The 27,580-nt window shown below is 37.8% G+C and overlaps 2 protein-coding genes across 8 annotated transcripts in view; both read left to right on the plus strand.

Moving 5' to 3' along the window:
• Window positions 1-27,580, plus strand: part of DST (dystonin) — a 302,794-nt gene that overhangs the window by 173,341 nt on the left and 101,873 nt on the right. For all 7 annotated transcript variants that reach the window (XM_082306929.1, XM_082306927.1, XM_082306930.1 and 4 more), the window contains 7 exons: window positions 7,683-7,817; window positions 10,364-10,452; window positions 11,125-11,260; window positions 21,645-21,797; window positions 22,960-23,193; window positions 23,475-23,756; window positions 25,476-26,021. In XM_082306929.1, coding sequence (XP_082163055.1) covers window positions 7,683-7,817; window positions 10,364-10,452; window positions 11,125-11,260; window positions 21,645-21,797; window positions 22,960-23,193; window positions 23,475-23,756; window positions 25,476-26,021 — 1,575 coding nt within the window. The remainder of the gene's footprint in view (window positions 1-7,682; window positions 7,818-10,363; window positions 10,453-11,124; window positions 11,261-21,644; window positions 21,798-22,959; window positions 23,194-23,474; window positions 23,757-25,475; window positions 26,022-27,580) is intronic.
• LOC309588269 (uncharacterized protein) lies at window positions 87-6,298 on the plus strand (the record flags this gene model as incomplete). The annotated part of the gene is made up of 4 exons (XM_082307322.1): window positions 87-107; window positions 1,045-1,432; window positions 1,631-3,816; window positions 4,382-6,298. 4 exons carry the CDS (start codon window positions 87-89, stop codon window positions 6,296-6,298), a joined length of 4,512 nt encoding a protein of 1,503 aa, XP_082163448.1.

Consider the following 27,580-nt stretch of genomic DNA (forward strand, 5'->3'; position numbering starts at 1 on the left):
TCAAAATTGTGACACTGGGGAGATATAGGGAGGAACTGAAGAAGCTGCCTTTGCATTAGCCTTTTAGGAAATAAGTTTCATATATCATGAAAAATCAAGTAAATCCGGTAAGTTTGAACTAAACCAACATTTTGTTTATTTGAAAATGTTGCTATAATTACTCTTCATGCTATGTTTGTATGATCATAGGAATATAGGTGTGTTCTTACCTCATGTTAGCTCACATTTGGTAACTAACACCATAATAGTGCTAACGAAGACAAGGTATGTATGGTTTCAACCATATTGTTAATGGTGAATACACATCTTGCTTATAAGAGTTTAACTTTATCTGCCAACATAGGGAGACTACTAGCTGACTGGTTTTCACTAGCATTTTCCTAATTACCATGTGTATACTTCTAACTGCGTCTACACTGCAGAGCACCTGTGCTCTTACCAGTCCCCCAGCTGATCCAGTGGACGCACTGGGACTGTGGAGCCCGCTACGGAGCACAGATGTACTGGGGTTTAGATAGTTCTCTTTCTGGAGCTGATGCATCTTGGCTCTAGCTCTAGATACTGTTTCTTTTCTTGGAGGGGATTTCCAAACTTCTCTTGTGTTATTTGTGCTTGCAAGCATAAAATCTTTCTTCCAATTCCTACTGAACTGATCCAGAAAAGGTAGGACACTTCCTCCTTGGGAATTCTTGCACGTAGTGTTTGGCTCACTGTTTGCTCTACCTATTTGTTTGGAGAAAAAGCATATGCAAGCTGTTGTTTGACGCTGCTTACCGCTAAGAGGCATCTGACTGAAGTGAGAGGCTTCAGGACTTCTTCGCTTTGTGGATGTCTTTATGAAGGGTTTCATATTTGGCTAATGGTAACTTCCTGAAGCTTACTGTATCAAGAGAAGGTGATGGTGGTGGGAACTGCTCGTCCTACTTTCTGGACGTACCGTATATATATGAGTAAGTATTTTCCACTCTGTTTTTCAAAGAGTCTAACATGTTTCATATGCTGTATTACAAAAAGTACATTGCAACTTATCTCGTTCCTTTACAGAATTTAAAGAATAAGGAAGCATCAGTGCGTGAGGCATATTCAGATCTAATGGTACAGCAAAACAGCACAATTGATGAGAACAGAAAACTCATGGGAAAGGTAAAAACACTTGAGGAAATGTTGGAGGATATGAAGAAACAAAAATTCCAAGTGGAACAGGAGCTCCCTAAAGTGAGGGAAGCTGCAGAAAAAGAGCGGAAGAAGCAGCAAAAGGAGATGGAAGAGATCTGTCTTCAGAAGACCAAGGCTGAGCAGGAGGCAAAGCAGTGTCGTATAGATCTAGAGAGCATCGAGAAAGAGAAGGCAGATGCAGAGCAGGAGCTGGAGTGTGTAAGGCAGCTCATTTTCCAGGCAGAGACTCAAAGAAGTATACTGGAAGACAACCTCCGTGCGTTTCGAAATCAAATAGAAGAAAGCACCTTTACCAGAAGAAACCTTGAAGAGCATCTAAGAAGAAAAGATACTAATCTTCATGATTTAGAGCAACAAAAAAAAACCTTAATGCAGGAGCTGAAGAAAAAAACAGAAGGAGAGGAGAAACTTATGAAACTGATAAAGCAAATGGAACAAGATCTTGAGTTTAAAGGGAATCTATCAGAAATAAAGCTGCAAGAGAAGGCAAAAAGTGAAGCCAGAAGGAAGGTTGTTGAAGGCAGGTACTCTGTAACTAGAGAAACTTCCCTGCCAACTTTCACGGCTGGGAAAGGCAGCCATCGTAGGACTGATCCTGAAATTACAAGTTTCCAGAAGAAACAGGAAGCCAAAAAAGTAGAAGAGCTTAAACAAAAGATAGATGAGCTAACCCTTGCTAACAAAAAAGCTGATAAAACTATTAAAGACCTGAAATATGAACTGAATGAAATTGAGCTTCAGAAATCGTCAACAGAAGAAAAGTCTCGTTTATTAAAAGAAAAACTAGATAAAGTCAATAGTGAACTTAAATGCCTAAAAATTAAGTTGGAGGAAAAAGACCAAGTAGAGCAGGGATATTTGCAGCAGTTGAAAGAACTAGAGAAACAGCTACATAGAACCACAGGTAAAGCTGAAGATGTGATGCAAGAAGCTATGGATCTTAAGAAAATTAAGATGAACTATCAGGAGGAGCTGAAATCTGTTCAGCAAGAAAAGACACAGCTAAAAAGACAGGTAGAGGAATTATCGAGATCACAGACAAAAACTGAAATCACTATCAAACATTTGAATTCACAAATCAGTTCTCTTCAAAAAGAGAAGCTGGCAGCTGAACACAGAACACAGTCATGCAAAGGAGAAACAAATAATCTTCAAGACCAATATAAGAAAATTCAAGAACAGTTGCTTCAAAAAACAAAAGTAGAGCAAGAAAACCAGCAGGAAATTCAGATGCTGAAGACTGAATTAGCCAAAAGTAATCAGGTGTCAGAAACATTGAAACGAAAGATAGAGGACCTTAATAAATGGAATACTGAAACAAAACTACTGATGAATCAAATTCAGTCTGAATCAGAGAAGGTGGCTTTGGAAAAACAAAGTATTCAGAGGAAAAATGATACATTAAAAGCCCTAGCAGATGGTTTCAAAGAGCAACTGCGTACAACAAATGAACAATTGCACAAGCAAACAATAATTGAGCAAGAATTCATATGTAAAATTAAAAGCCTAGAAGTTGACCTAGCAAAAACAAAAGACTTAGCTAGTGAATATAAACAAAAATGTGATAAGCAAAGTGCTTCCACCCTAACCATTGACCGGGAGGTTAAAAATCTAAATGCCCAAATGAATGCTCTAACTATGGAAAAGAGAGCGAATGAGCAGAAGATACAACTACAACAAGCTCATATACAAGAGCTAAGTAGTAAATTAAAAAAATTACAGGATGAACTCCATCAGAAGACTCTGGATGAACAAATGGCACGCAAGAAGATGATTCTGTTTCAGGAAGAATCCATTAAGTTTAAACACTCTGCAGAGGAATTCAGAAAAAAAGTTGAAAAATTACTGGAATCCCATAGCATCACAGAAAAGGACATTTCTGGCATAAAACTAGAATGTGTTGCTCTTCAGCAGGAAAAGCATATGGCTGAGGAAAACATCATGTTGTACAAGATACAAATGGAAGATCTGCAAGAAAGGCTTAAAAAATGTCACGAACAACTACAGCAAGGGAAGCAGGCCGAAATGGACTATCACCAGAAGTGCAGGAAACTTGAGGAAGAATTGGAAGTGCAGAAGCGCACGGTTGAGAGCTTGAAACAGAAAATGGACCTGCAGGTCAAGGAGAATGAACACAGGTTTATTTTGTTTCAGAGTGAAGTTCAGCAAAATAATAAACTCCAAGATTCTGGATTTAAATTGAGCTGTGAGAGAAGAGGGAATGATTTCAATTACCTGAGTGACACCACAGCCAGAGAATTTGAACAACTTCTTCCACATGCAAAACCTAGCTCACCTTTGTTAAGGCAGAAACAGGAGAGATCAGGTTTTAAATCTGATCAAATAGAAGAAGATACATGGTACGTGAGTGCTGATGATACAATACCGAGAGAGGTGCAGTTCCAGATGTCAAGAATAAACCAATCACTAGAAGAAGATGCAAGCCCACCATCTTTTACAGAGTTTGTTTCTCAAACGAGTACACAGTTCCAGATAACTTTTGATAAAGCAAGCCAAATCTCTGGAACATCTGAGAGGGACACATTGAGAAACAGGAACCTACCCAGTTCCAGACAAAGTATTAGACATGGAGAAGACATGAAACATGAATTAGGAGTGGTAAAACTGCATCCCTTGGAGGTACACACTACGTTTTGTGAGGGTTTGCCTTCCTAGTGCTGGGTTTTACTACTCTATTTTTTTGTTTGTTTGTTTTTAGTTATGCTTTATCACTATTCTGTATTCTCTCTAATGTTTCTTATGTTCTTATCTTGGTGAAGGGAACCCCTTCATTCTTACATGACACAAAAAGCTTTTCATTAGACCTTTGTAGCTTGTTGATATCTGAGTAACACATTATTTTAAAAGTTTATACTGGAAATAGGAATTCACGTACACCGTTGTATCATTATTGGTCAAAATAAGCTTTGATTAATGGCACTAAGTTCATATAGTAACAAACAACAGTTATTGTTGCTTAGTCTAGTCATATTCCTGTTATTGAATAAATATTTGAAATGGCAAATGCACATTAAAACTCAGCTATCTATATTTCTTTGCTCTCCAATGCTAGTAGCAGTTCTCCTTTCTGACTTACATTCAAGTTCTCTCTTTTGTTTCTCTGGTGGTGGCTTTAGGAGTGAATTATGTACAGCATAGTTCTGCAGACGTATTTCTCACTGTGTCAAAAAATTCCTATTTACAGATAGTGAAGAACAAGCAGTATGACATGCATGTTGAAGTCACAACATTAAACCAAGAAAATGACAAGACTTTTGGTAATGAAGAGAGAATGTTTGAGGGATACAAAACATCCGAAGGGTTTAGGAGAGAAGACTTTGAAAAGATGAGCTCTTTCTTAGGGGAAGAGATTTTGAAAACTGTTGATGATGCTACTCAGTTGGAATATTTTACAGAGGAATATGATAATATTAAATTTCAAGGTCTCCGACGTGATGTAACTGCCAGACAGTTGATTGAAGTCAAACTTTTAGACAGGCTCATGGTTGAGCAGCTCCGCTCAGGGCAGAAAACTATTGATGAGGTTCAGAAAAGTCTTGAAAAATTTTTAACTAAACCTACAGCTATAGCTGGGCTGTACCTTGAATCCAGCAAAGAGATACTCACTTTTGCTTTAGCAGCAAAGAGAAGAATCATAGGAAAAGCATTGGCATTAGCATTTTTAGAGGCCCAAGCAGCTACTGGTTTCATCATTGATCCCACAACAGGTCAGAAATTCCCTGTTGATGATTCAGTTGTTAGAGGGCTTGCAGATAATGAATTTAAGAGTAGACTGCTTGAGGCAGAGAAAGCTGTTTTGGGCTATCGCTGTTCTGGGAAAGTGATCTCTGTGTATCAGGCTATGGAAGCTCGACTCTTAGAAAGACAAAAGGGTAAAAATATCCTTGAGGCTCAGATTGCAAGTGGGGGGGTGATTGATCCTGTAAGAAGTGTTCGTGTACCTCCAGAAACTGCCGTGCAGCTTGGCTTGCTTAATAACACAATCTTAAAATTTTTGCATGAACCTTCTAGTAACACAAAATGTTTTCACAATCCGAATAACAGGAAAGCTATGTACTACTGTGATTTGCTGAAAATGTGTTTGTTCAGCGTAAGCAGTAAATGCTTTCTGCTTCCAGTTGGTGAAAGGAAAATAAGCAGCCCATCAGCAGAGAAAGGTCATAAAATTTCTGTAGTAGACATCAAAACAGGAGCTGAAATGACTTCATATGAGGCTTACAAAAAAAATTATGTTGATAAAGCTACATATCTTGAGCTTTCCAAACAGGAATTTGATTGGAAGGAGTCTACATGTTTTGACTCTGATGGGAATTCTTTTCTTTTGCTTACAGATCTTAAAACCGGTATACAGTTTAATATCGAGGAGGCCTTAAATCAGGGTAGAATTGGCAGAGCGTTAGTCAATAAATATAAGGAGGGTTTAATCACAGCTAATGAGTTTGGTGATATTTTAATTAGCAGTTCACAGCCAGATAAAGATTTAAACAGTCCTATTGCAGGGTTCTGGCTTTCTGAAACCAATGAAAGAATTCCAGTTTTAAAAGCCTCACGCAAAAACTTGGTAGATAGAGTTACTGCCCTCCGATGTCTTGAAGCTCAGGTTAGTACAGGAGGCATAATTGATCCATTTACTGGGAAAAAGTACAGTGTTTCAGAAGCTTTGCAAAGGCAGTTAATCGATGATGGTTGTGCCAAGCAGATCCAGCAGTGTGAACTGGTCTTCACTGGGATCATTCACCCTGTAAGGAACACAGTTATGTCAGCTGTTGAAGCTATGCACGTAAATGCCATAGACAAAGAAATGGGTATGCGCTGCCTGGAGTATCAGTACTTGACTGGCGGGTTGATAGATCCAAAGTCTCATTCCAGATTAACAATGGAAGATGCAATTAAGAATGGTATTATTGATGCTGTCACAGCTACAAAGATGAAAGATAAAAAATTGTATGGTAAAGTTTTAACATGCCCCAAAACGAAGAAGAAGTTAACCTACAAAGAAGCTTTAGAGACAGCTGTTTTTGATTGCCACACTGGGCTGCGATTGTTAGAAGCAGCTCAGCCCATGAAAACGGGAATTTCCAGTCTTTACTATAATTCGTAATGGAACAAAGATATTAGCACTCATTTGGGGGCCTGCATTAAAACCCATTCAAGTCAAGGAAGAGTTCTATGAAGGCATTTATGGAAAATCATAAATAGTGTTTTCTAACATAATCATGAGTTGCTGCAAAACTAATTAGTACAAACCACTAATTAGTATAAAGCACTAAAACAGGAATTAGATATTACTTGTTACAAAGTTGAAATTTATAGATAAGCTTAGGCAGATTCATAATTTCAAAGTGCAGACGATGGGTTCAGTCTTTACCTGAAGGCCTTGTCTGACATTGTCTACATGTAGGTAGTGTAAATCAGAAGTTATACTGAGGTTGGTGAAGGTAACATTAGTGCAAAATGGGTAGATTTAGGTGAGACAAGAATCAGGTTCTTATATTAAAAATTGAAAGGCATTGCCCATTTTGTGAATGAGGACAGTGCAGTATTTCATGTGACCTGATACTTAATTTAATATTACAAATCAGTTTGCAGATATAATTTATTTTACAAAAGTGGCAATAAAGTATACAGGGTAAATCTGCAGTCCAGTAAACATATATGCATATGTAATTTTTCTCATACTGGTATTCCATTAATTTTAATGGGCTACTCATATCCTAATTTTTTCTTTCACTACAGGTAACTTTTTTTTTTTTTTTTTAGAATTGTTTTCATGCTCTAATAGGCAAATGAATTACAATTACATATCAAATTAACAAAATTCCATTGAAATAAAATGTGTTCATTTTTACTGGTGATACATGGAAGGGCTTAAGCATGTTTTCTAAGTATTGATAAATTTCAAACTGCTAACAGGCTGTACTACCATAAAAAGAAATCTATTTTCCTGTGCAGAAAAAGATGAAATGTCTCAGTATTTCACTTTTATTGTTCTTGTTTCTGTAGACATAAAAGCAATGTATTCTTCCTAATTGTAATTTAGTAATCCATGTGCATAGATTGCAAAATACTGATATCGTATGCTGACTGTACATATCCACACCTGAGGGTAATGCAAAGGCAGCAATTTAAAGATACTTTACATGCAAATGTTGTTTAGATTTTATCTGCTGAGTAATGGCTGGGAAGCTATGCTTTTTCCTAATATCAATCATTTTATAATGAATGTACATGTGTATGAATAAGCACCGCAATCACAATTATCAATCATTTGAGGAATTATTTTGTTAATGTCCATAATTATGTGGCATTTTTATTCCTACATCAAAGTGTCATAGTAATGCATGTGGTGATAAATAAAAAGAAATCACTTTATGTTTATGTGATAATACTGCCATTGTGGTAGAATTGTGTTTCTAGGGTCATTAATGTTATATGTTCCAACAATTTATGTTTACGTGTTTTTTACAATTCGCGGTGCTCATCAGAAGTCAATGGAAGAAGAAAAGAAGGAACATGTTGAGAAGGCTGGGGATTTACTGAAATGGGTGTCAAACCTCAGCAAGACACTCAGTAAAGAAGAAGGAGAAAAGGCTGAAAAGACAGATTTGCCTAAGCAGCAGGTACACGGATGTCTTTTGGTAAAATACCACTTTTAGCTTTCTGCGTTGATTAAAATGAGAAAATATCCCATAAATCCTTTTTTTCTCCAAATCACCATCCACATTTTACCGAAGGTGTAATTTCACATTTGATTGTGAGTGGAGGGATGGGTAAATGAACACCGATGTTCAGGGACACAAACGTTACTCAGGAAGAAGCGCAAGCTGCTTTTTACAGGCCTGGCATGTGACGATTTCTGACACTGCAAGATGTCAGTCTAGAGAAACTAGACCCTGCAGACCGTAACTCGGGCTTTGTGGAGGGACAGTGCATCGTGGCAGGACGGCTCTTTGTAGGTCTGCCCCCTTGTCCTGAAATGGTTCAGTGAATAAGTCTGGTAACTTCTGCTCTGGCACCAGGAAGGAGAGAGTTGGCAGGAGGGGCCTGAGGGCCAGGTTTCTTTTTATTTGCTTTTAAAAAGTTATTTTGAGGGGTCCTCTTATGGGATAGTCAAAGCTGCTGTCTTAGGGAATGCAGCAGGTGTTGACTGAGCCTTCTTTATGATCACACTAGTCCAGAGGCTGCTGGAGTGGCCCATCTTGCCGTCTTTGTATTTAACAGGTACATTGTCATTGTGTACAGTTGTAACTCTTACCATTAAGTTCCATCTGTGAAGTCTCCTGTCATTTCTAACAGCTCCCCTGCTAGGCTTGTCCCACAAAATAGCTTAGTGACACCTGAAAAGATGTCAGTAGGTGAAGATCTACCTGCACACTGAGTAGCAGAGAGATGGAGCAGTATTTTTTCCACATCCCTCAGTGCAGGGCTGGATGTGTGGTCGTGCAACCATGATTTTGGCCCTCCTGGCAGCCTGTTCCTGAGTTTTTATTTTGGTCATGCGTGCTGGTGCCAGTTGGAGCCACTGGAGCAGCGTGTGCATAAATCAAGCTTGCTCTCGGGCAGGTTGGCAGTCCTGCAGTCCTGATGGCCACCGGTCCCAGCGTGCTGCTTGTTCATAGAGGACCAGTGCTAGTTCTGTTACTGAGTTTGTCCCTATATTTATAGGAGAAGGTAAGCTTGTATTGATTTGAGCATATTGGCTGGTAAATCACTAATGGTTAGGGTCAGGCTTTGCAAAAACATTCAACACCAGTCATTTTCTGCCCTTGTTAATGACGACAGTGCAAACCTTTGTCAGTGTTGGGCCAGCGCTCAACTCCTTAGAGCATCTCAGCTTACCACGGTTACTGTGGCTGGCATCTTCCCCATCCAGCCTGAGCCGTCAGTGAGTAACCTGTGAGTTAGCCGCCTCGGCTTCCTCCAGCCCGTGGGAGGCGGGCGTCTGCCGATGGTGTTTCCTTCCCTCGTGAAACAGCCCAGCGAGGTAGCGTCACCTTCCAGAGGTGCCTGGTTTTGTGTCTCCGCTGACTAGTACAGGTGCCTTGGCAAGTTTTGTAGAAACATGTACACTAGTGATTTGTTAGCTAATGTTAGCTGAAATACGTTTCACACAGTGGTTTGGGGTTACTGCGGGGTGTAGCTGTGGAGTGGGTGGAGAAGCCAGTGGCGAGAGGGCGCACACAGCCGCCGCAGCGATGCCGGTTCCCTGAGCAAAGTGGTGCTCATGACCCCACCTGCTCCCTCAGCCTGCTCACGTTGCCTTCCTGCATAGTGCATACAGTGCTTGCTTTCTCAGTTTCTGTCCCAGCAGCACAAGTGGTGGCACTGTGGCTTGCTGGCAGTGATTGCAAAGGGAGACTCTCTTCAAGACCGTGTTCAGGCCCTTTGACACGATGCACACAGGGACAGAATTGGTTGTGTCCAGATCTGGGTGAATGCAGGGCCCAAGCACCTTGCTAGAGTTCTCTTAGCGCTGACACCGAGCATATCTCGGGCTTGCTAATGAAGTCCTAGACTCCACTTTGATACTTTGCCTTTATTTATCCAAAATGAGTGCTTTTCTCTGAAGAGACTTCAGGCAGTTTCTCAGAAAAGTTAAAAGATTAAATTCTCACAAGTTCCTCTGCCAGAACAAGTGCTTTAATGGAGATGACAGAAATGATAGCAGGGAGAATATTAATAAATAATTCATTTTTTCCAAGTGTCTGATATTGCATTTGTCCCCGTCATTGAATTTCATGAAGGTTTGTGGCCTTCTGGTATGTTTTAAAAAGTTATTATCTCCCATATTGGTGAGCAACTTCTTGAACGTGACCATTGTACACATATCTTTATAAAGCTTCTTTAAACTGTGCTAACTATAATAATTGGTTTTAAATAATTGGTTACTTTTCAAATAAATAACATTTTAAAATAAATTCTTTTTGTCTCACCCAATAATTTTCTAATACAAACAGCTTATTTAACCAAAAGGTGTAGGACGATGACTTATCCATATATAAATAATACAATTCCATAGTAAAGAATATCGCTCTAATAGCTGGTATTTAAAGAAACAAAATCAAGTACTTGTACTATTGAGTTTAGTCCCAGATAGAAATACTATGTTGTTTGTTTGTATCTATGCGCATAGTTAAGTCTTGAACACAGGTTGTTTATTTTTCAGATTTCCCTGGATGAAGTGTCAACCAAGAAAGAACAAATAGCTGAAGCTTTGCAGACTACTCAGTCGTTTTTAGCTAAGCACAGTGAGAAGTATGCCATTTTTATTTTTGAAATAATGTAAATGAATTGAACTGTTCGCTTAAAAAGAAATCATATCCTCATCTTACAGTTCCAGTTACGTTTCACATAGAAATATGTCTGGTTTTTTCTTTACTTTTATCATTTCGTTTTCCCATTTGGGAAAGCTTGATGCAGTTTTGTTTATTTCAAGGATTTGGCTAGTTTTATATACCTCTGGTCCGCTTAAAAATCATTAGGTAGTAATTTTCATTTGAAGTCAAAATAATTAACAAATTAGTAGTAAATTAGTATTTGAACTATAAGTCGCAAGTTTGTTTCATCTGTATCTGAAATCAGACTGTTTAAGTTATTAAATTGCTGAGATATCTCATGACACTTTGCTTGCTATGTTACCTGTCTTGACTGGTAATCAGTAGACAAAGGCACATGCAAATGTTAAGTGCTTTAGTGATAATTCACCATAAATTCTAGATTAATGTAGCTTATTTTGCTGAATGACTACAAGCAGATTATAGCTTTCTTGAACATCCTTGTAATTAGGCTATGTTTTTTTCAGACTACTTTTGCCAATTTCCACTCCCCCCCCCCCCCCTTTTTAAGTAAAGGTAAGCAGATGACTCCCTGCAGGTGACAAATTACCAAAGATATCTCCTTCTTCTATTTTTCTTTTTGTCTTAATAGAATGACAGTTGAAGAGAGAAGTGAAATGGAAAAGCAAGTCAGATCCCTCCAGGAGAGCTACAGCTTGCTATCCAATGAAGCTTTGAAGCAGCTGCAGGAAACACAGTATCTGGGTGATGAAAAGATGGAAGAAAAGGTAACAAGATTGAAAATTACATTTCAGTCTCTTCTGAGATTTACTGCATGGTTTTGGAACCACACATGATCAGTAAAAGAAGAAGCTGCAATTAACAGTGTGTAAAGGAACTTGCGATTTAATTGACTGAAGGTTTTGTGTATTTGCTATGAATTACGGTGTGTGATCTTACTTGTGCATATGAACATTCTGCTCATCAGATTTTTTTGTGAAGAGTCTTAATAATGTGTGCCTTGCATGAAGAAAGATAAACAAATCATTCATCTCTTAACTCTTCTCTTGAAAGCCATTCTTTGACTGCTAGATAAGTCTGTGTTTCTGCTGCAGAAGTGACACCATAAAATAACATGTTAATCACTCCCATATATTGCTCAGAAGTGTCCTAGGAGAGATCTGCTTTCAGTTTTTATTAAAATTTATCTGGATATGAAAATTGGGGCACATAACATGATTAGCTCTGAAACACTACAAATACATTTGTTAATGGATCTTAAATATGGAATTCTCAAAAATTATGTTGCAAATGAGTGTTCTCATATACTCATAGAGACAGCGTTTGTGTAATTAGTTCAGATAATGTTGCCAAACTGACTTCATGCTTTCCATGCAAACTAAATGCAATATTTGGTGCTAGAGTATCTGATTCCATATTGTTGAGTGTATATACAGAAGTGCTGTATGCTGTAAACATGAATAGCATGGTCGTTTTGAATCACATACTGTTTCCGAATATTCTAACCTTTCACAGACATTTAGAGCATGAATATTTGCCTTTCAGGTATATGTTCTATTTGCTCACTCTGCAATCATTTCTCCTATTGTCTTTCACTAACCCTGTTTGTGTACGCAAAGCATAGGTTTTCAATTCACAGATGCATGTTGATTTTAAATCTTTTATCACATCGTGTGCTGTTGAATGACTGACATAGATCACTTGCGCATTTGAGCTGCTAACATTCACAGCATTCCTCCAGGCCTGGTAAGTACATGTTTTTATGCTTACCATGCATTCAAAATCAAAAGAAAATTTGAAATACACAGTCTGAAAATAGTGATAGCTTTTCTTTTATATTCCTTTTTAGGTGAATAAAGTCATTGCTGGTGTCGTTGACCAAACGACTGGAGAAGTCCTTTCAGTCTTTCAGTCTATTTTAAAAGGTTTTATTGACTATGACACTGGAATTAGATTGCTCGAGAATCAGCTGATCCTTTCTGGAATCATTTCTCCAGAATTAGGAGTATGTTATGATTTGGAAGAAGCTAAAGTTCATGGCTTAATTGATGAGCAGATTCTGTTGCAGTTGCAGGAATTAAGTAATGCAAAGAAGCTTATTTCAGAATCATCATTATCAAATCTTCCTGTTGTATCAGCTTTAGAACAAGGTCTAATTTCAGAACCTTTGGCTATTAAAATTCTTGAGAATCAGCTTTCAAGTGGGCACTTGATTTTGCCATCTACTGGAGAAAATCTGACTTTGCAGAATGCTTTCCAGAGAAACCTGATTTCTCCAACATTATATGCAAAGCTTCTGGAAAAACAAGACACATGTAAAGATCTGATAGACCCTAACTGTGCTGAGAAGATTTCCCTTGAACAGATGGTTCATAGAAGTATAATACATGAAGAAACAGGGTTAAGACTCCTACCTGTGAAACCACAAGAAAAAGGTAGAATCATATTCAAATGTGGAAGGAAGATAACTATTTTGAGGGCAGCCCATGAAGGACTCATCGATCGGGAAACAATGTTCAGGCTGCTGGGTGCTCAGTTAACGTCTGGAGGTATAATTGATTCTGACTCAGGGAAGCGAATGACTGTGGAAGAGGCCATGAGACAAGGGATGATAGATCAGGACACTGCTTGTGGGATCCTCACACATCAGGTTCAGACTGGTGGAATCCTTTGTCCAAATTCAGGACAACGCTTGACTGTTGATGAAGCTGTACAATGCAACTTAATATCATCTACCAGTGCACTGCTGGTATTAGAAGCACAGAGAGGCTTTGTTGGACTAATTTGGCCTCACACTGGTGAAATATTCCCCATATCAACTTCTTTGCACCAAGAGATGATAACAAATGAGCTGGCATTCAAAATACTAAATGATAGACAGAAAATAGCTGCACTTTACATTCCAGAAACTTGTGAAATAGTCAGTCTAGATAAGGCTGCACAGTCAGGGATAATAGACATCAATACTGTATCTGTTTTGACCAATGTGACTTTACCAGATAAAATGCCCAATGTAGAAGAATTAGAGTCCCCTTGTAAAAATGCTGCAAAATGGTTATCGACGTATGAATTCCTGCCATCTGTCTTTCATGACTGTGAGGAGGAACGTGAAGATTCTGGTACAGCAGACCCTGTATGTCATAATGTAGATCAAGCTAAGAAACTATTCATATCTTATCTGATGATAAATAGTTATATGGATGCAAACACTGGAGGAAGACTTTTATTATATGATGGACAACTGCAAGAAGCCATCAATATGTTGCTGGAAGGTGATGGTGCTGCGTACAGTGCTGATGTGTCAGAAATGGAGTTTAATAACAAATACATAAGCCCGAAAGGAATTAACCTAACGTCAGCTGGCAGTGTCCACTTCAGTGATGTCACAGGCAGTGTTCAGGGTGATCTTTCAGGTGCTGAGAATACTTCTAATAACAGGAAATTACATCAGTTTGAAGACTTAGGGAATTATATATTTTCACAGGGAGAAGATCTCCATGTGTGTAGACCGAATGTTTGCAATGCTATTGGTACTGAGCAATCGGAATATACACAGGAGATGCTGTTAGCTAACCCTACAGAACTTAGAAATGAAGTAAGTAGCACTCAAAATTCCATGAACAGAAATGCACTTAGAGGTCTTCTGGAAGTTTCTGAGTGGGCAGAACTGTGTAAGCATAACAATCAGCAGACAAATTCAGGGAACATTGAAGGATATGTTTCAAATTTCTCAAATCCAAATCTTATTTCAGAAAGAGAGAAAGAAGAGATTTATATGGCAGACAGTCTGGGTAATGAAAACAGGAATGATTCCTTGAGTGTGGATGATTTGTCAGATAATGAAACCTGGAGAGAGCTGAAAAGGTGCACAAAACACGGGCCTCACATACTGCAAGCTGACAATAGCAGAATGGTACTGGAAAGTGGCAAGACAGATGATTTTCAGAGAAGCCTTGGTTCATCCATCAGTGCAGATACTGAATATAGACTTCCAGAAGAACCAGTTAGTCAATGCAGTGACACACTACAGTTTGAAAATAATGGATATAATGAGCAGCCTCTACAGGACTATGCTGATGTGCCTAACAGACCATCCCTAGAGGACTATCTTTATATACATAGCAGGCCATCTTTGGAGGATTGTACTGATTTGCAGAGTAAGCTGTGTCTAGAAGACAGTGGAGACATGCACTGCCGGCCTTCATTAGGTGGTGATACTGTTATACATGATGGACCACCTGTGGGGGACAGTGACAGCACAGCACAAAGGCTAACAGTAGAAGAAAGCAATCTTACGTTCGACAAGTTACTGCTGTGTGACAGTAGTTCTGACTCGTCAGTAGAAGGGAGTGATGGCATCCCACAGTTTGAAAGTAACTGCTTGCAGCGTGAATGTGGTGAGGTAGCCTCTGAAGATGACAGCTCTCAGTTTGATGATAATGATGACGATGATGCCTATGAAACACCTCAGGTTGATGATGATGACAGTGATGTCTATGATACTCCACAAATTGATGACGATGATTCCTATGACACTCCTCAAGGTGATGATGGTTTTGATACCTTGCAGTTGGGGGACGATGATACACCAGAGCCAGAATTGCCTGGAATATCAGTTCCATTAGGTTTTCTAGAGGAGAGAGGTGGTCTAATAACCCTGAGAGAAGAAACCAGCTCTTTTCAAGAACTTGCAACTAATGTTGGAGAGAGTGTCCATGTAAATCTGACAGGTCTACCTGAGAGCATAAATATAGCTTCTGCAAGTGCCGACACTATGGAAAGAATCCCTGAGGAGGAAAGGGAAAGAACAGGTTGCTTTGGAGAGAAGGAGCAAAAATTACCAGTTACTCTGGAGAGTGAAGGAGGAAAAGAAGGAGGCCTTAGTTCTTCACAGAGGATGTATGAAGCAGAAGTACGAGACAGAAATGAGGAAAATGAAATGAAAGTGGAAAGTGAATCCTGTGAGGATGAATCTGAAGGAACGGAGGGGGAGGAAGATTATGAGGAGGATTATGATAGTTATGATGACTCTGACACCGATTCTGACAGTGATGAAGAAATGGATAATTTTTACTCACACCATCAATGTATAAACAAAGGTGACCAGCTGTTAATTTCCTTAGGAGACATAGAAAATAGTGATGAAAATAATCAGAATATTGATGCCTGTTGCTATTCTGTAGGCCACAAGAGAGGGTATATTTTGCAATTCCAGTCTAACCATGAAAATGGAGAACTATCCTCAGGAAAATGTGAATCTGCATCAGATGTTTCTGAGGAAAGATGTTTTAGTCATACATGTACAAGTGAAGAAGACAGACAGCAGGAAACAGAAGATGAATATGGGACTTGTGTCAAAAGTAAACACACGTCACAAGATACTACTGAGCCTATTCAGTTTGAAAATACCTTTGACACTAAATGGACATCCTGTAAGAGTGAAGAAAATAATAAAACACAGCTTAAGGTTCAAAGTTCTCAGCTTCTTGATGATATTGTGACATCTGACATTAGTGTAACAGCCTTCCCAATTACAAAGCAAGCTACTGATGATGATGAAAATACTCGGACAGATTCGCTTCTCTCAGAATGCTTTATTCATAATGTGACCATGCCAGTGTTACATTCAAATCATGGGCAAAGACAGAGAGAAGCAGTATTTGCAGAGGAAAAGGTATTAAATGATATGGCTGGTATGGAACAACTAAAGGAAAGTTCGTCCCAAATGGACAATAAATTCCTTGTGGATATGCCTTATGTGAGTGATGGTGATAGTTCACTTAGTGACCAAATACATCCAGTCACCAGTAGGAAGCATGGTCAAATAGGAAGAGATCTTGAGATTCTAGCAGAAAATAAAAATAGAGTAAATATTATGGAGGAATGTGGTATCATGGGGCTAAATAAAAGTCCTATTCACATGGAAAGCCTTGGGGAAATATTTGATGCATCAGTAGTTAAAGCTGATAGAGAAACTCCTGTTTCAAGTAAAGAACAAGTAAATGTTGATCAAGCTTTGCTTGACATTGGAGTTGGTGCGAAATCAGATGAATTTAAGAGAGATTTTAACATTTCCGCTTCTTTAAAACAATATACAACAGATTCAAAAGAAGGCAGCCATTCAGAATTGGATAAAACTGAATCCTGTTGCTTTGAGGACAGGGAAAGAGGGAAAAAGGATTTCCTGCTAAATACGGAAGAAATGCATTCAAGTGAATTTAACATTTATTCTTTTCCCCCAACTGATACAGTGAAACCAAAGGAAATGAGCATAACTAAAGAAACAGGGAGAGTTATCTGTCAAAATACTGACAACGTTATTGAAGACTTTTCAGAAAGCAAGAGCAGCAATGATAGTGAATTTTCCCCAATAAAAGCAGATACTTTAGGAAGTATTGAGGATGCCAAAGAATCAGGGGATGGGAGTGAAGTGCTGCCTTCTGGGAGTCACACCCGTACCACTGATGTCTCTTCTGCGCTTCTGAGCAGCATAGAGGCTGACTTGAATTGTGATGCCCAGAAAGAACATGAGACGCTGAAAAACACAAAGGGAGAAAATTTCATGGCCAGTGAGACCTCTTCCCTTGGAAATGGTTTCAAAAAACAAATGTCCATGGAGTCATTACAAAAGGAAACGGGACCCTGCAAAGATTTTCAAGTAAAGGAAGGTATTTCACAATCACCAGAAATGACTGACACACTAATGGAAGACTTAAAGAATATATTACAAAGGAAATTAAAAATGGGACATGTTTCCTGCAAGCAGGAGGGTGAACCCCTAAGTTACTCCGATACCAAAATTTTAATGCAAAATTTACTTACAATGGTTAGAAGCGCCCAGCTTGGGAGTGACACATCTAGTGAGTCAAATCTCAAGCAAATAAGCAATGCTGTTAGAACTGCATTAATGGTTACTACGCCGTGTACAGAGTCAAAGGGCAGCGATACTCTTTCATTGCTTTGGCCTGATTGCAGAAGTCCTGATCTTCTTCGTGATATTCTGAAGCAGGAATCCCGCAAGCAAAAGATGGGTGATCCAGATGAAAGGAAGAGTGAAACAGACGTGAAAGCTTCTGTTCCAAAACTTACTACTTCTGAACTTCTGGAGATTTTTCAAATCTCACCTGGAGATGAAAGTACAAGCAAGTTAGAGGAGCTGATAAGTGGTTTGCTTACAACCTCACAGGTTGCTGGTATCACAACAGAACGAGAGGGTAAAGGCAAAGTAGATGGGCTTTGTACTCTTTTCTCAACAGAACAATCAGAGTTTGGATCAGAAATTGCTAAAGAGAAAACATTGGCAGACGACACAGCTGTTACTCGGAAAAGTGACCAGGAGCGTGGGAAGACAGACAGCTTGTCCAAAGGCTTTACTGACCCTCTTTTCAAAACAAAAGAAGCAGTCCTGGAAGACACCCCCACTAGCGTGGTAAGTAACAACAGCTGGTATGTGCTACATGTCCTGTGTTAAAGGAATCGCATGAATCCTTCCAAGTGCTAGAGAGAATAATTAAACTGGAAAAGTGGTTGAAAAATTAAATGATAAATTTAAAATAAATCATAATTAAAACAAGGACTTTTATTGCTTGTTTTCAAGCCTGTCAGTTCGGAAAACCTTTTCTTATTGTTAAAACTGATTTTCAGGTTGATGGAGTACAGCAGTGCTTAAAGATAACAGAGAAAATGCGAGGACATTTGGCAGTGCTTCAAGATATGAAAAGCCACCTAGATAAGCAGCAGCCTATTAGTAACAACCTGGAAAGACTAAAAGATGAACTGGAACAACTAGAGGTAAGTAAAGTGTTCTTTATGCTTGTTACTTCAGTGATGGGTGCTAGGAAAAGCCCTTAGATAAAAAAAGAGAGGTTTCAAATATAATTAAAGTAATTCAGATTTAAATGTCTTTCTTGCTTAGTAACTTAATACATTTTATATATATTCTCTTTGTAGTCATTTGAATCAGGACTGGCTACTTTTGCAATTATCCTTAAAAAGGACATGAAGTTGACAGAAGAGTTTTTAAAGTTTTGTCACGGGGATATTCCTGAAGAAAAACTTAAAGAGCTAAAGATAAGCTATGACTATTTGCAGGAAGCATTTTTGGTGGTCTGTGATACATCTTCGAAACGAGCAAAACAAATAGTCTGTGCTGTTGACTCAGAAATGGTATGTTTTTATTGGTGTATGTTGTTATCTTAGTTTTTTTCAAGGTAATTCAGCTAAAAAGAAAGGATTTGGTTTTGCTTTATTTTGTTTTATCTTAATATAAAAATACATGTATGATTCTATTTAACATGATAGAAAATGTTACTAGATTCCAGGGGCCTAAATAAATACAAAACTTCCCTTTCTAGTCTAAGCTTGCAGTATTACACCAGCAACTTTTAAGCAAGCTGCAGAGATTTTCAGACTGGATCACAGAAAACAGTAAAATCATGAATGACTTCGTAATGAATACAAATGATATAGAAGAGATGAAGAAAAGTTTACAGCTACTTAAAGTAAGTATCCTTTATGGCAGGTATTGGTGCTTCTGATAAATGTTACTACTTACTGTGAATTATTAGGTAGGTTTTGTATATTTGCCCATTAACCTCTATTGCTTAAACAGACAGCTAGAACTAATTACTTAAGAAGACAACTACTTGATAATCCCCTAATAAAATCTTGTTCATTTGCTTTTCATCTTGAAAGAATTTTTGATAGAGTTTGACTTACTAAGAAAGCTATTGGTTCTGCTCACATTTGTTGCAATAAATCTGAACCTTTTTGGAAATCTAATTTATAATACAAATATTTCAGTGATGAAAATCGGTTCTTTATGCTTAAGATCCAGAATCTTTACTGAAGTTTAATTACCTTCCAAATCAATTATATGTGAGAACAGAAGATGAGGAGAGATAAAAAGCCTCTTCATTACACACTCCATGACATGAGTTATGAAAAACAAAGCGGATCAAGTTTTTGGTAAAGTTCATACACCTCTGTATGTACGAATGATAAAAATGACATTATTTTACTGTGCTTTAATAGGGTTCCAGTATGCATGGTCATGTCATAGGGGCTGCACAGTGTGTAACTATGGGCAGAATTTGCCACACTGCTAGAAATGGGGCTTCTTGCTGTGGAGTTAAGAATAGGAATGCTTTCAAGTAAATATTTTAACATTTCTGGGTCTTCAGACCTAGAACCTAGAAATGTTAAACCTAACCTGCCACAAATCTTCCAGAGTTGAAGGTCAGCCAGTTTTCAGACATCCATTAGAGAGCAAAGAAATAGAGGTGTTCAAGGTCATCTTACTCATTACTTGGACATGGACTGTCCCAGAGGCGAACCATGCAGAAATTCAAATGCTGTGTCTGAATGTGTCAGAATGGTTCTGACAGAGAGTTTTGATTTACTGTGGCCAAACTGTCTCCCAAAAGCATTTTGGAACAGGAGCTAAGAACAGAAGGTGGTGATACTTGTGTTTTACTTGTACTGAATTTGTCTTCATTGCCAGTCATTTCCTTCTCTTCATTTACAGAACAGTGCTGCAGAGCTCGGCTGTAAAAAAACGCAACTGGAGTCCACTGCGTTCGATGTTCAGTTCTTCATTTCTGAACATGCCCAAGATCTTTCTCCTAATCAGAGCAAACAGCTGCTGAGGCTCTTAAATACCACCCAGAAATCTTTTCAGGAAGTAAAGGAAGCAATAGCATCTCAAGTGGAAAGTTTAGAGGCTCAGTTACAGGCAGCGCAAGAGCTGGGGGATCAGAAGGTTTGCCTTTCTGTGTAAATGTGTGCTGAGTGTTTTGTCTCTGGATGAGGAATTTTCATACCAGCATGCAGTATGAAGCGTATTCCTATCTTCTCAGTTTTATTACAGATACATTCATAGTTCTACAGAAATGGTATTGATCAACTTTGGTGAATTGTCATTTTAATCTTTCCTTGGTACAGTCACAGAAACAGGATACTAGATTATGGAGAGATACAGTTTTGGGCATAAGGATCTGTAAAGCCTGAGGTGACCTGGTCTTCTCTTTCTAGCAATGAGAGAAATTTACTTGAGGTTTCTCACAGGTGGTGTTTGTTTAGCAGCTATACCAGTAATTAAATAAAGCAGTGAACTCTTCTGACTGATCAATGAATTTACTGTCGCACCATTGCTCATCACTTCTGTCCTGCTGAAGACTTTCTTTTCCTCTGATTTGCCAGGTTGCCTGCTTATGTGATCTTTTTTCTAGGTCTTCATAGTCAAAGAACCAGATTTGTTTAAATCCTTGCTAGCATTGCTTGTTTTGACTGAGACAGATTAGAGGGACAAACATAGGAGTAAATCAGCTAAGATATTTGCAATTCTAGGCATGGGCACTGGGAAAGCTGTGAGTCAAGTTGGGACAGTTACCTCTTCAGCTGGCATGGCTGCAGTTGGCAAGCGTAAGCAGCCTTTGTAGAGTCACAGGTGGCTGATAAGATGGTGCACTTTAACTGCATCTCCTCTCATAGAAGCACTGTTAAGACTCAGAATCACCACCTCACCCCCCAGTTTATGCATAATGAAAGGTGTTTTAGCATTCTGAAGACTTTGTGTTATTTTGCCATTTTAAGAACATGTTTCCACTATACTTTGTGAAAGAAACATAAAATTGAGTAAAGGGAAGGCACAGATAACTTTTCTCGGACTTAGTAACAATAATGATCTTGCATGTTTTGTTCTTTTCTACTGCTTAAAAAGTCAACATTTTCTATTCAGGTAACATATTATGCATACCAACAAGAGCTAACTTGCAATCATAACTAACCTCTGTTTTGATATCCTTTTTTCAGAATTAATTATGTTTATCACAAGTTTCAAGCGGTTAAGAGACTGGATTTTCACTCCCGTTGTTTGGAGATTTCATCTTTCACATATGTGCATGGCCAGACTTCTCTTGGGCAATTCCATCAAACATGGTCTCTTTTACTTACAACATATTTGAGGTTTATCCATAACTTCTGTATGTTCATCTTGCTCTTTATACCACTGCTATCATGTTTACAGCATACTTTTAAAATGATTGCTTTGCAATATTGATGTTCAAAGGTAATTCCTATTAGAGTGTCTGTTAGTTCCTGAAGTGAGGACATTTTTGTTTTATTGTTCGATTGTATTTGGCTCTAATATAGGATGTGGCTGAACGGCAGCAGGAATGCAAAGAGAAACTGCAGGAAATCTGTGATTTGCTTACACAGACTGAAAATCGACTCATTGGACAGCAAGAGTCTCTTGTTATTGGAGACAGCAAGGCTGAGCTAGAACAATACCAGACCAAACAGGAGGTATGCACCATTCTAGTCTGATAAGTTAAAGAAGACTGAGTGCACAGGGGAGTGACTAGACTCTTTTGTTGAATAACAAGAGTGTCATGTGAGAGGACAGTAAAATAGATTTGTTTGACCTACCAAAAGCAAAGGCTTAATGGCATGCATTTAAACTGCTGCCCATGAATACACTCCAGTATGTGCCAGTGGGAGGAAAGAAGCTTTCAAACTGGGAGACGCTAGAATAGGGAGTATGTACTAGACATTTCAAGAAGCACTCTTGGAGCAGACGTGAAATTTGTTATATGTTACCTTAAGATTGTTCCTGTCAGATGTGATAAAATTACACTTGTTTATTATGCTAAAATAATGTAACCAGCTTTTTAATTGGTATCAGGGAGTGCTTATTCCTGTTCACAGTATTTTGAAGAGTTTTGCTGCAAGGCTTTTTTATCTGACTCTTATCATAGGACTGGACAAACTGACTCTGTCATAGGACTAGGGAAGCTGGCTATCATAGGACTAGGCAAACTGCTTTGGATAAACTAAAACTAAACATCTGTCCACTATGAAATTTAATGGACTTAAACATTCTTTGGAGATTGAAATGTCATGATTGATTACAATTAAAGAAAAATATTCTTATGGCATTTCTGGCCTGAACAAAACAAGGAAATAGAGGAAAACTTCCACCTGGGAAAGATGACTACAAGCTTCTGACTTTTATTCAATCCCCTTATTTTCCACAGGTTTCTGTTAGGATAGTAATGGAACGGAATTTGTCAGGAGACTCACCTTACTAACTACAGTGTAGCAGATTTACAATCTCTTGATATCTAAAAAATAAGACACATTTTCTTCTGTGTACGTGGAAATACAATATTTAAGCTGCTAAAAAAGGGAGAAAAGTGGCCTCAGTCTGGATAGGAGTGTAAGCCAACAGACTTGCAATTTAAAAAAAAAAAGACAGATTGAGCTGCAGCAACATTGTCAAATGTTGAATTGATTTTATTTTTTTAATAATCCTATCCGCAATTTAGTAACGTATCATGTACTCTCCCAAGTTAGAAAGGACCAGTGTGGTACTTGCCCCGGGAACAGAGATAGTTCCAGTAAAGTTTATTGGTAAGATCTGGTGAATAATTTACTTACTTCTATTTCCTTTCTTTTTTCTCAAAAGGAGATACAAAAAGACATGAGAATGAGTGCCCAGACACTGGCAGAGATTGTGAAAAATACAGAAACCTTCTTGAAAGAGAATGGAGAAAAGTTGTCACAAGAAGACAAGACTATTATTGAACAGAAACTGAATGAAGCGAAGACAAAGTGTTTGCTCCTTAGCCAGAGGGCAGAAGAGTCCAAAAAAGAACTGGATAAAGCTATGACAACAGCAATTAAGCAGGAAACAGAAAAGGTTTTTAGGCAACCATTTCATACCTTTATTCAAACTTTTTACGTGTCTTAGAGGATTAGTCTTGCAACTTATTATTGATATACTGTGGAGAGATAAAAATCATATTTCATTTGGGTGACTAATAAACTGCTGGTTTATTTTCTTTATAAAATAAACAGCAACATGTATGTGAACCAAAAATTTTGTTTAATGTTAATGTATTTTAAATGATCTGTTTGCATATGATATTTTGTAGTGCCTAAAGAAGATTTCTAAACTGAAACTGTAAAATTTCAATGTAGGTTGCAGCCATAGAACAGCTGGAAGAAAGTAAAAATACGATAGAAAATCTCTTGGATTGGTTATCAAACGTGGATAAAGAAGCGGAGCACGGCCGGAAATTTAAGCAGGCAATAGAACAGAATGGAACACACTTTGAAGAGGGAGATGTGACAGCTTTGGAAGGAGAGGAGGATGATGTCAATGGTAATCTGCTGGAAATGCAGCAAGACATTGAAACTCGGGTGGACGGACTAGTAAAAAGCACAGAAGATAATCTTAACCAGCAGTATCAGAAAGTCAAGGTACTGTTACTGGGTTTATTCAACATTTAGGTGCTAAGCATGTCAACATGAGTGAATTCAATCTCATCCTTTCTGTCATAGACTTTGGAACAGGCACTAGGAAGTTAGTGATACACAGTGGTAGGAATTCCAGTAGTTAGAATGTATTGCAAATTTGTCACTTTTTCACTGTTACTGTGGTTGTTTCCTGCAAAATAAGAAAAAGGACATATTCTACAAGACAAATGTTGAGAATCCTGATGGTGAGTCTATTGTTAATTTTTATTGTGAGAAATTAATGCAGGTAGATAAAATGCAAAAAGCAGCAACATAAATTCATACCCTTTATGTGACTTTTTCAAAAATCTTTGTAATAGCCAAGTGATTCAACCCCCTACAGTTCCCTGTGAACACTGATGACCAATAGCTGCAAATAATAGTTTGCTGAAATTATAATCTTCATTCACTGTAACTTTAACACATGGGCAAGGCTTCGGAAGGATGAGTTACAAAGCGCAGCATTTTAAAAATAGATTCCCAGGTAAGATAATTGGAAGCATTTAAAATAATAAGAGCTCAGTTTTATGGCCTTTGTTGACTTGCAGTTGAGCAACCAGGAACTGATACTATTTTGGATTTCCTTTCTTATTTAAAAAAAAACAAAAACCACAGCCTAAGAAAATGAGATAATTTGGTTTTGTGTACATAATGTTTTTACTTCCACTTTTTTGACAGTTCTTTTCTGCACCTAATGCCTACAGGATAATTGCCCACTGTACTCATGAAGAAAAGCATACCAGTTTATTTTACATAGCTATTTTACATGGGAATGGAGGACCTTCAGGAATGGAGATTTTTTTGAAAGAATCTATTTGAAATATGGATTTTATTTGGCATACAGTTCTAGTTCCTATGACTTACTATTTTTTATGACAGTGAAACAATTTACGTGCATAGAATGTGTCTTGATTTTTAACGTCAAAAGGACCTGTTTTATGACCAAGTATATTTTATAAGAATCACTGCTCTTGAAATTGAAAAATGAAATTTAAAAAATTGGATAATAGTTTGTCCACTCAATATAAGAAGAAAGTACCTGTATTTTTTTTTAATGTTTGCTGCTTTCACTCCTTTTGGTCTATTTGTCTGAAATGGTAGCTACAATATATGTAACAGGAAATGGAACAGTTCTGATTTGGAAAGTTGCCTGCTTTTGAATGCTTTATTTGATAAATCCTGTTTTGAGACAGGGAATTGGGAAGACTTTGATTACACTAAGCGTGCTATCCTAAGTGTTAAGTAATAAGCAAATAATTTTTACTAGGAAAAAAGAAGAGAGATTGATAATGTCTCGTTTTACTATACAGAATTGTCTTTTAGAAGTACAGGGGAAAGTGTTTGTGTGATATATATATCCCAGTCTTTCCAAGTTCCAGTGATATTTGAAGACTCCCGTTTGGTCATGGCCTGTATATCTGGCTAAAATTACCATTGGATGTTTCATAAAATTTTGAAACTGCGCAGAAATATGATGACCAGGAGTCATGCTTTCACTTAAATTACTCACAAAATGTTTTGTAATAAATAATATGAAAATTAGAAAAGCTTTTTATTATTTTGATGGACATTGTTTTACTCATCGTTTCTAAGCAGAATTCAGCAGAGATTTCAAGACAGTAATGGTCTAATGGAACCATCCGAGAAGGTGCTGGTCATAATTTTTTTTTTTTTCTCTTGTAGGCTCAACATGAGAAAATTATTTCACAGCAGCAGGCCGTCATAATAGCAACTCAGTCTGCTCAGGCACTGCTTGAGAAACAAGGGCACTACCTTTCCCCTGAAGAAAAAGACAAGATGCAAAGGAACATGAAAGAGCTGAAGGCTCAGTACGAGACTGCTTTAGCCGAATCAGAACGGAAAATGAAGTTGACTCATTCTCTAAGAGAAGAACTTGAGAAATTTGATGCAGACTATAGTGAATTTGAAACCTGGCTGCAGCAGGCAGAACAAGAACTTGACAATTTGGAGGCAGGTGCTTCTGACTTCAGTGGTATTATGGTCAAACTAAAAAGGCAAAAGAGTTTTTCAGAAGATGTTATATCTCACAAAGGTGACTTACGGTATATTACAATTTCTGGACAAAGAGTTTTAGATGCTGCAAGGTCATGTAGCAAAAGAGATGGTGTGAAGGTTGACAAAGATGGTATTGATACTTCGGCTACATATGCTGAAGTGCAAAATAAACTGGATAGTGCTTCAGATCGTTTCAAATCTCTCTATACTAAGGTAAGTTTTATTTATACTGAGTAGGAAAGACTACTGTAATTGATTTGGCAGTTTGAAAGGGGTTAGCTGATGAAACAAATACTGTGGGAAGTTGTAAATTCTTTGTTTCTTAAAGTTAGATAACAAACAAGGTCATTTTTCTAGCAGACCTGCTTTAGTCAAGCGCCAGACTATTTAAGGTCTGAATGGAAGAAATTTTCTACCTTGTGTTATAAGGGAGAAATGAGACCAGATTTCGTCATTGTTCTTTCCAACCTTAAACAAACTCTTTCAGTCTATGACAGTACGGGATGTCTGAGTAACATTTTGGGGTGGAAAGAAATTGTAATGCTTTTAGATGAATAATATTTCTTTATGTTCCTTGTGATATTTCCCGCAACTGCTTATTTACTTGGCTTCATATAATAAAATGAGTATAGAGAGACTATGCCAAGATTAACATTCAAAATTTCAATTTGATTTGTATCCTGAAATAGTTTTTCCCAATGTGACCTTTGTTGTCAGCACTAGGCATGCAAGAACGTAGTGATTTGAGGATAGCAATTCTTTTCTACTACTCTGCCAAATAAACATTTTATCCTTAACAATCTCAGATTTCTAATGGGAAACTAGCAGTGCAAAATCCTCCATGCACCTTAGAGAGGGAAGATAATCCAGCTCTCTGTGCCAGGTTCATGTATGGAATCCGTCTGGTAGAACTAGACAAACATCACCAACTGGTCTCGCATGCTAATTCTCCATCTGTTTTCAAAAAACCAATGAAGTCTTGTTCAATATTAATAATACTCTGGAATTGTAAACTTTTGAGATAAGTATTAATTGAACCACTTAAGAGACAGTTGCTGTCAGTATCCTTTGACCATGCCATTTCATGACTTTCTAAGATCATAGGTTCAGACTCCTTAGTAGAGCTTCACTGTCCACTGATACAGTGTTAGTCTGCATCAGTTGCCATCTTTGTCTGGAATTTCTCTCTCTTTAATGTTTCTTGCTCAGAAATGTAAATTCTCTAAAGACATGAATGTAATTGCTTGATTACAAAAACAGTGTAAACCCTGTTCTCTCAAACAGTTTGTGAAGAAGGCTCTCCATTTACAGAAGCTCGTTTTCATTTTCCCACTTAATTTATACGAACAGTGAAGCTAAAAGCTTGTATTAACACATTAGATTTCCTCCTCTTGATCTATTGGATTAGTTTGAGTGTGAATGTAAAGATTCCATCACAACATTTTCAGAGAGCTTATTTTTATGCACATAAAATTCCTATGCCAGCAGCTTGATTTGTGGTCTCAGATTTGTCAACTTGCCAAATTCTATCCTTTCCGTATATACATTTAGCACATACGTCATAGACACGCTTTAAATATTTGATCATAAATACGCAGAGCAGAACCAACACAAAGCAGACTTTTTTTACTAAATCGAGTCTTGAAGGACAGACTTTTAAAAAGTGAGATCTTCCACAATTTATATGTGTGATATTCCAAGTTGTAAATGGGTTTGTAGTAATCTTTTTGCCTTTTGTAAAAGCTTCTGGCTTGTAATAAATACTTATATCT

This window comes from Platalea leucorodia (assembly GCF_965183815.1).
Source record: "Platalea leucorodia genome assembly, chromosome: 3".
Classification (NCBI taxonomy): Eukaryota; Metazoa; Chordata; class Aves; order Pelecaniformes; family Threskiornithidae; genus Platalea; species Platalea leucorodia.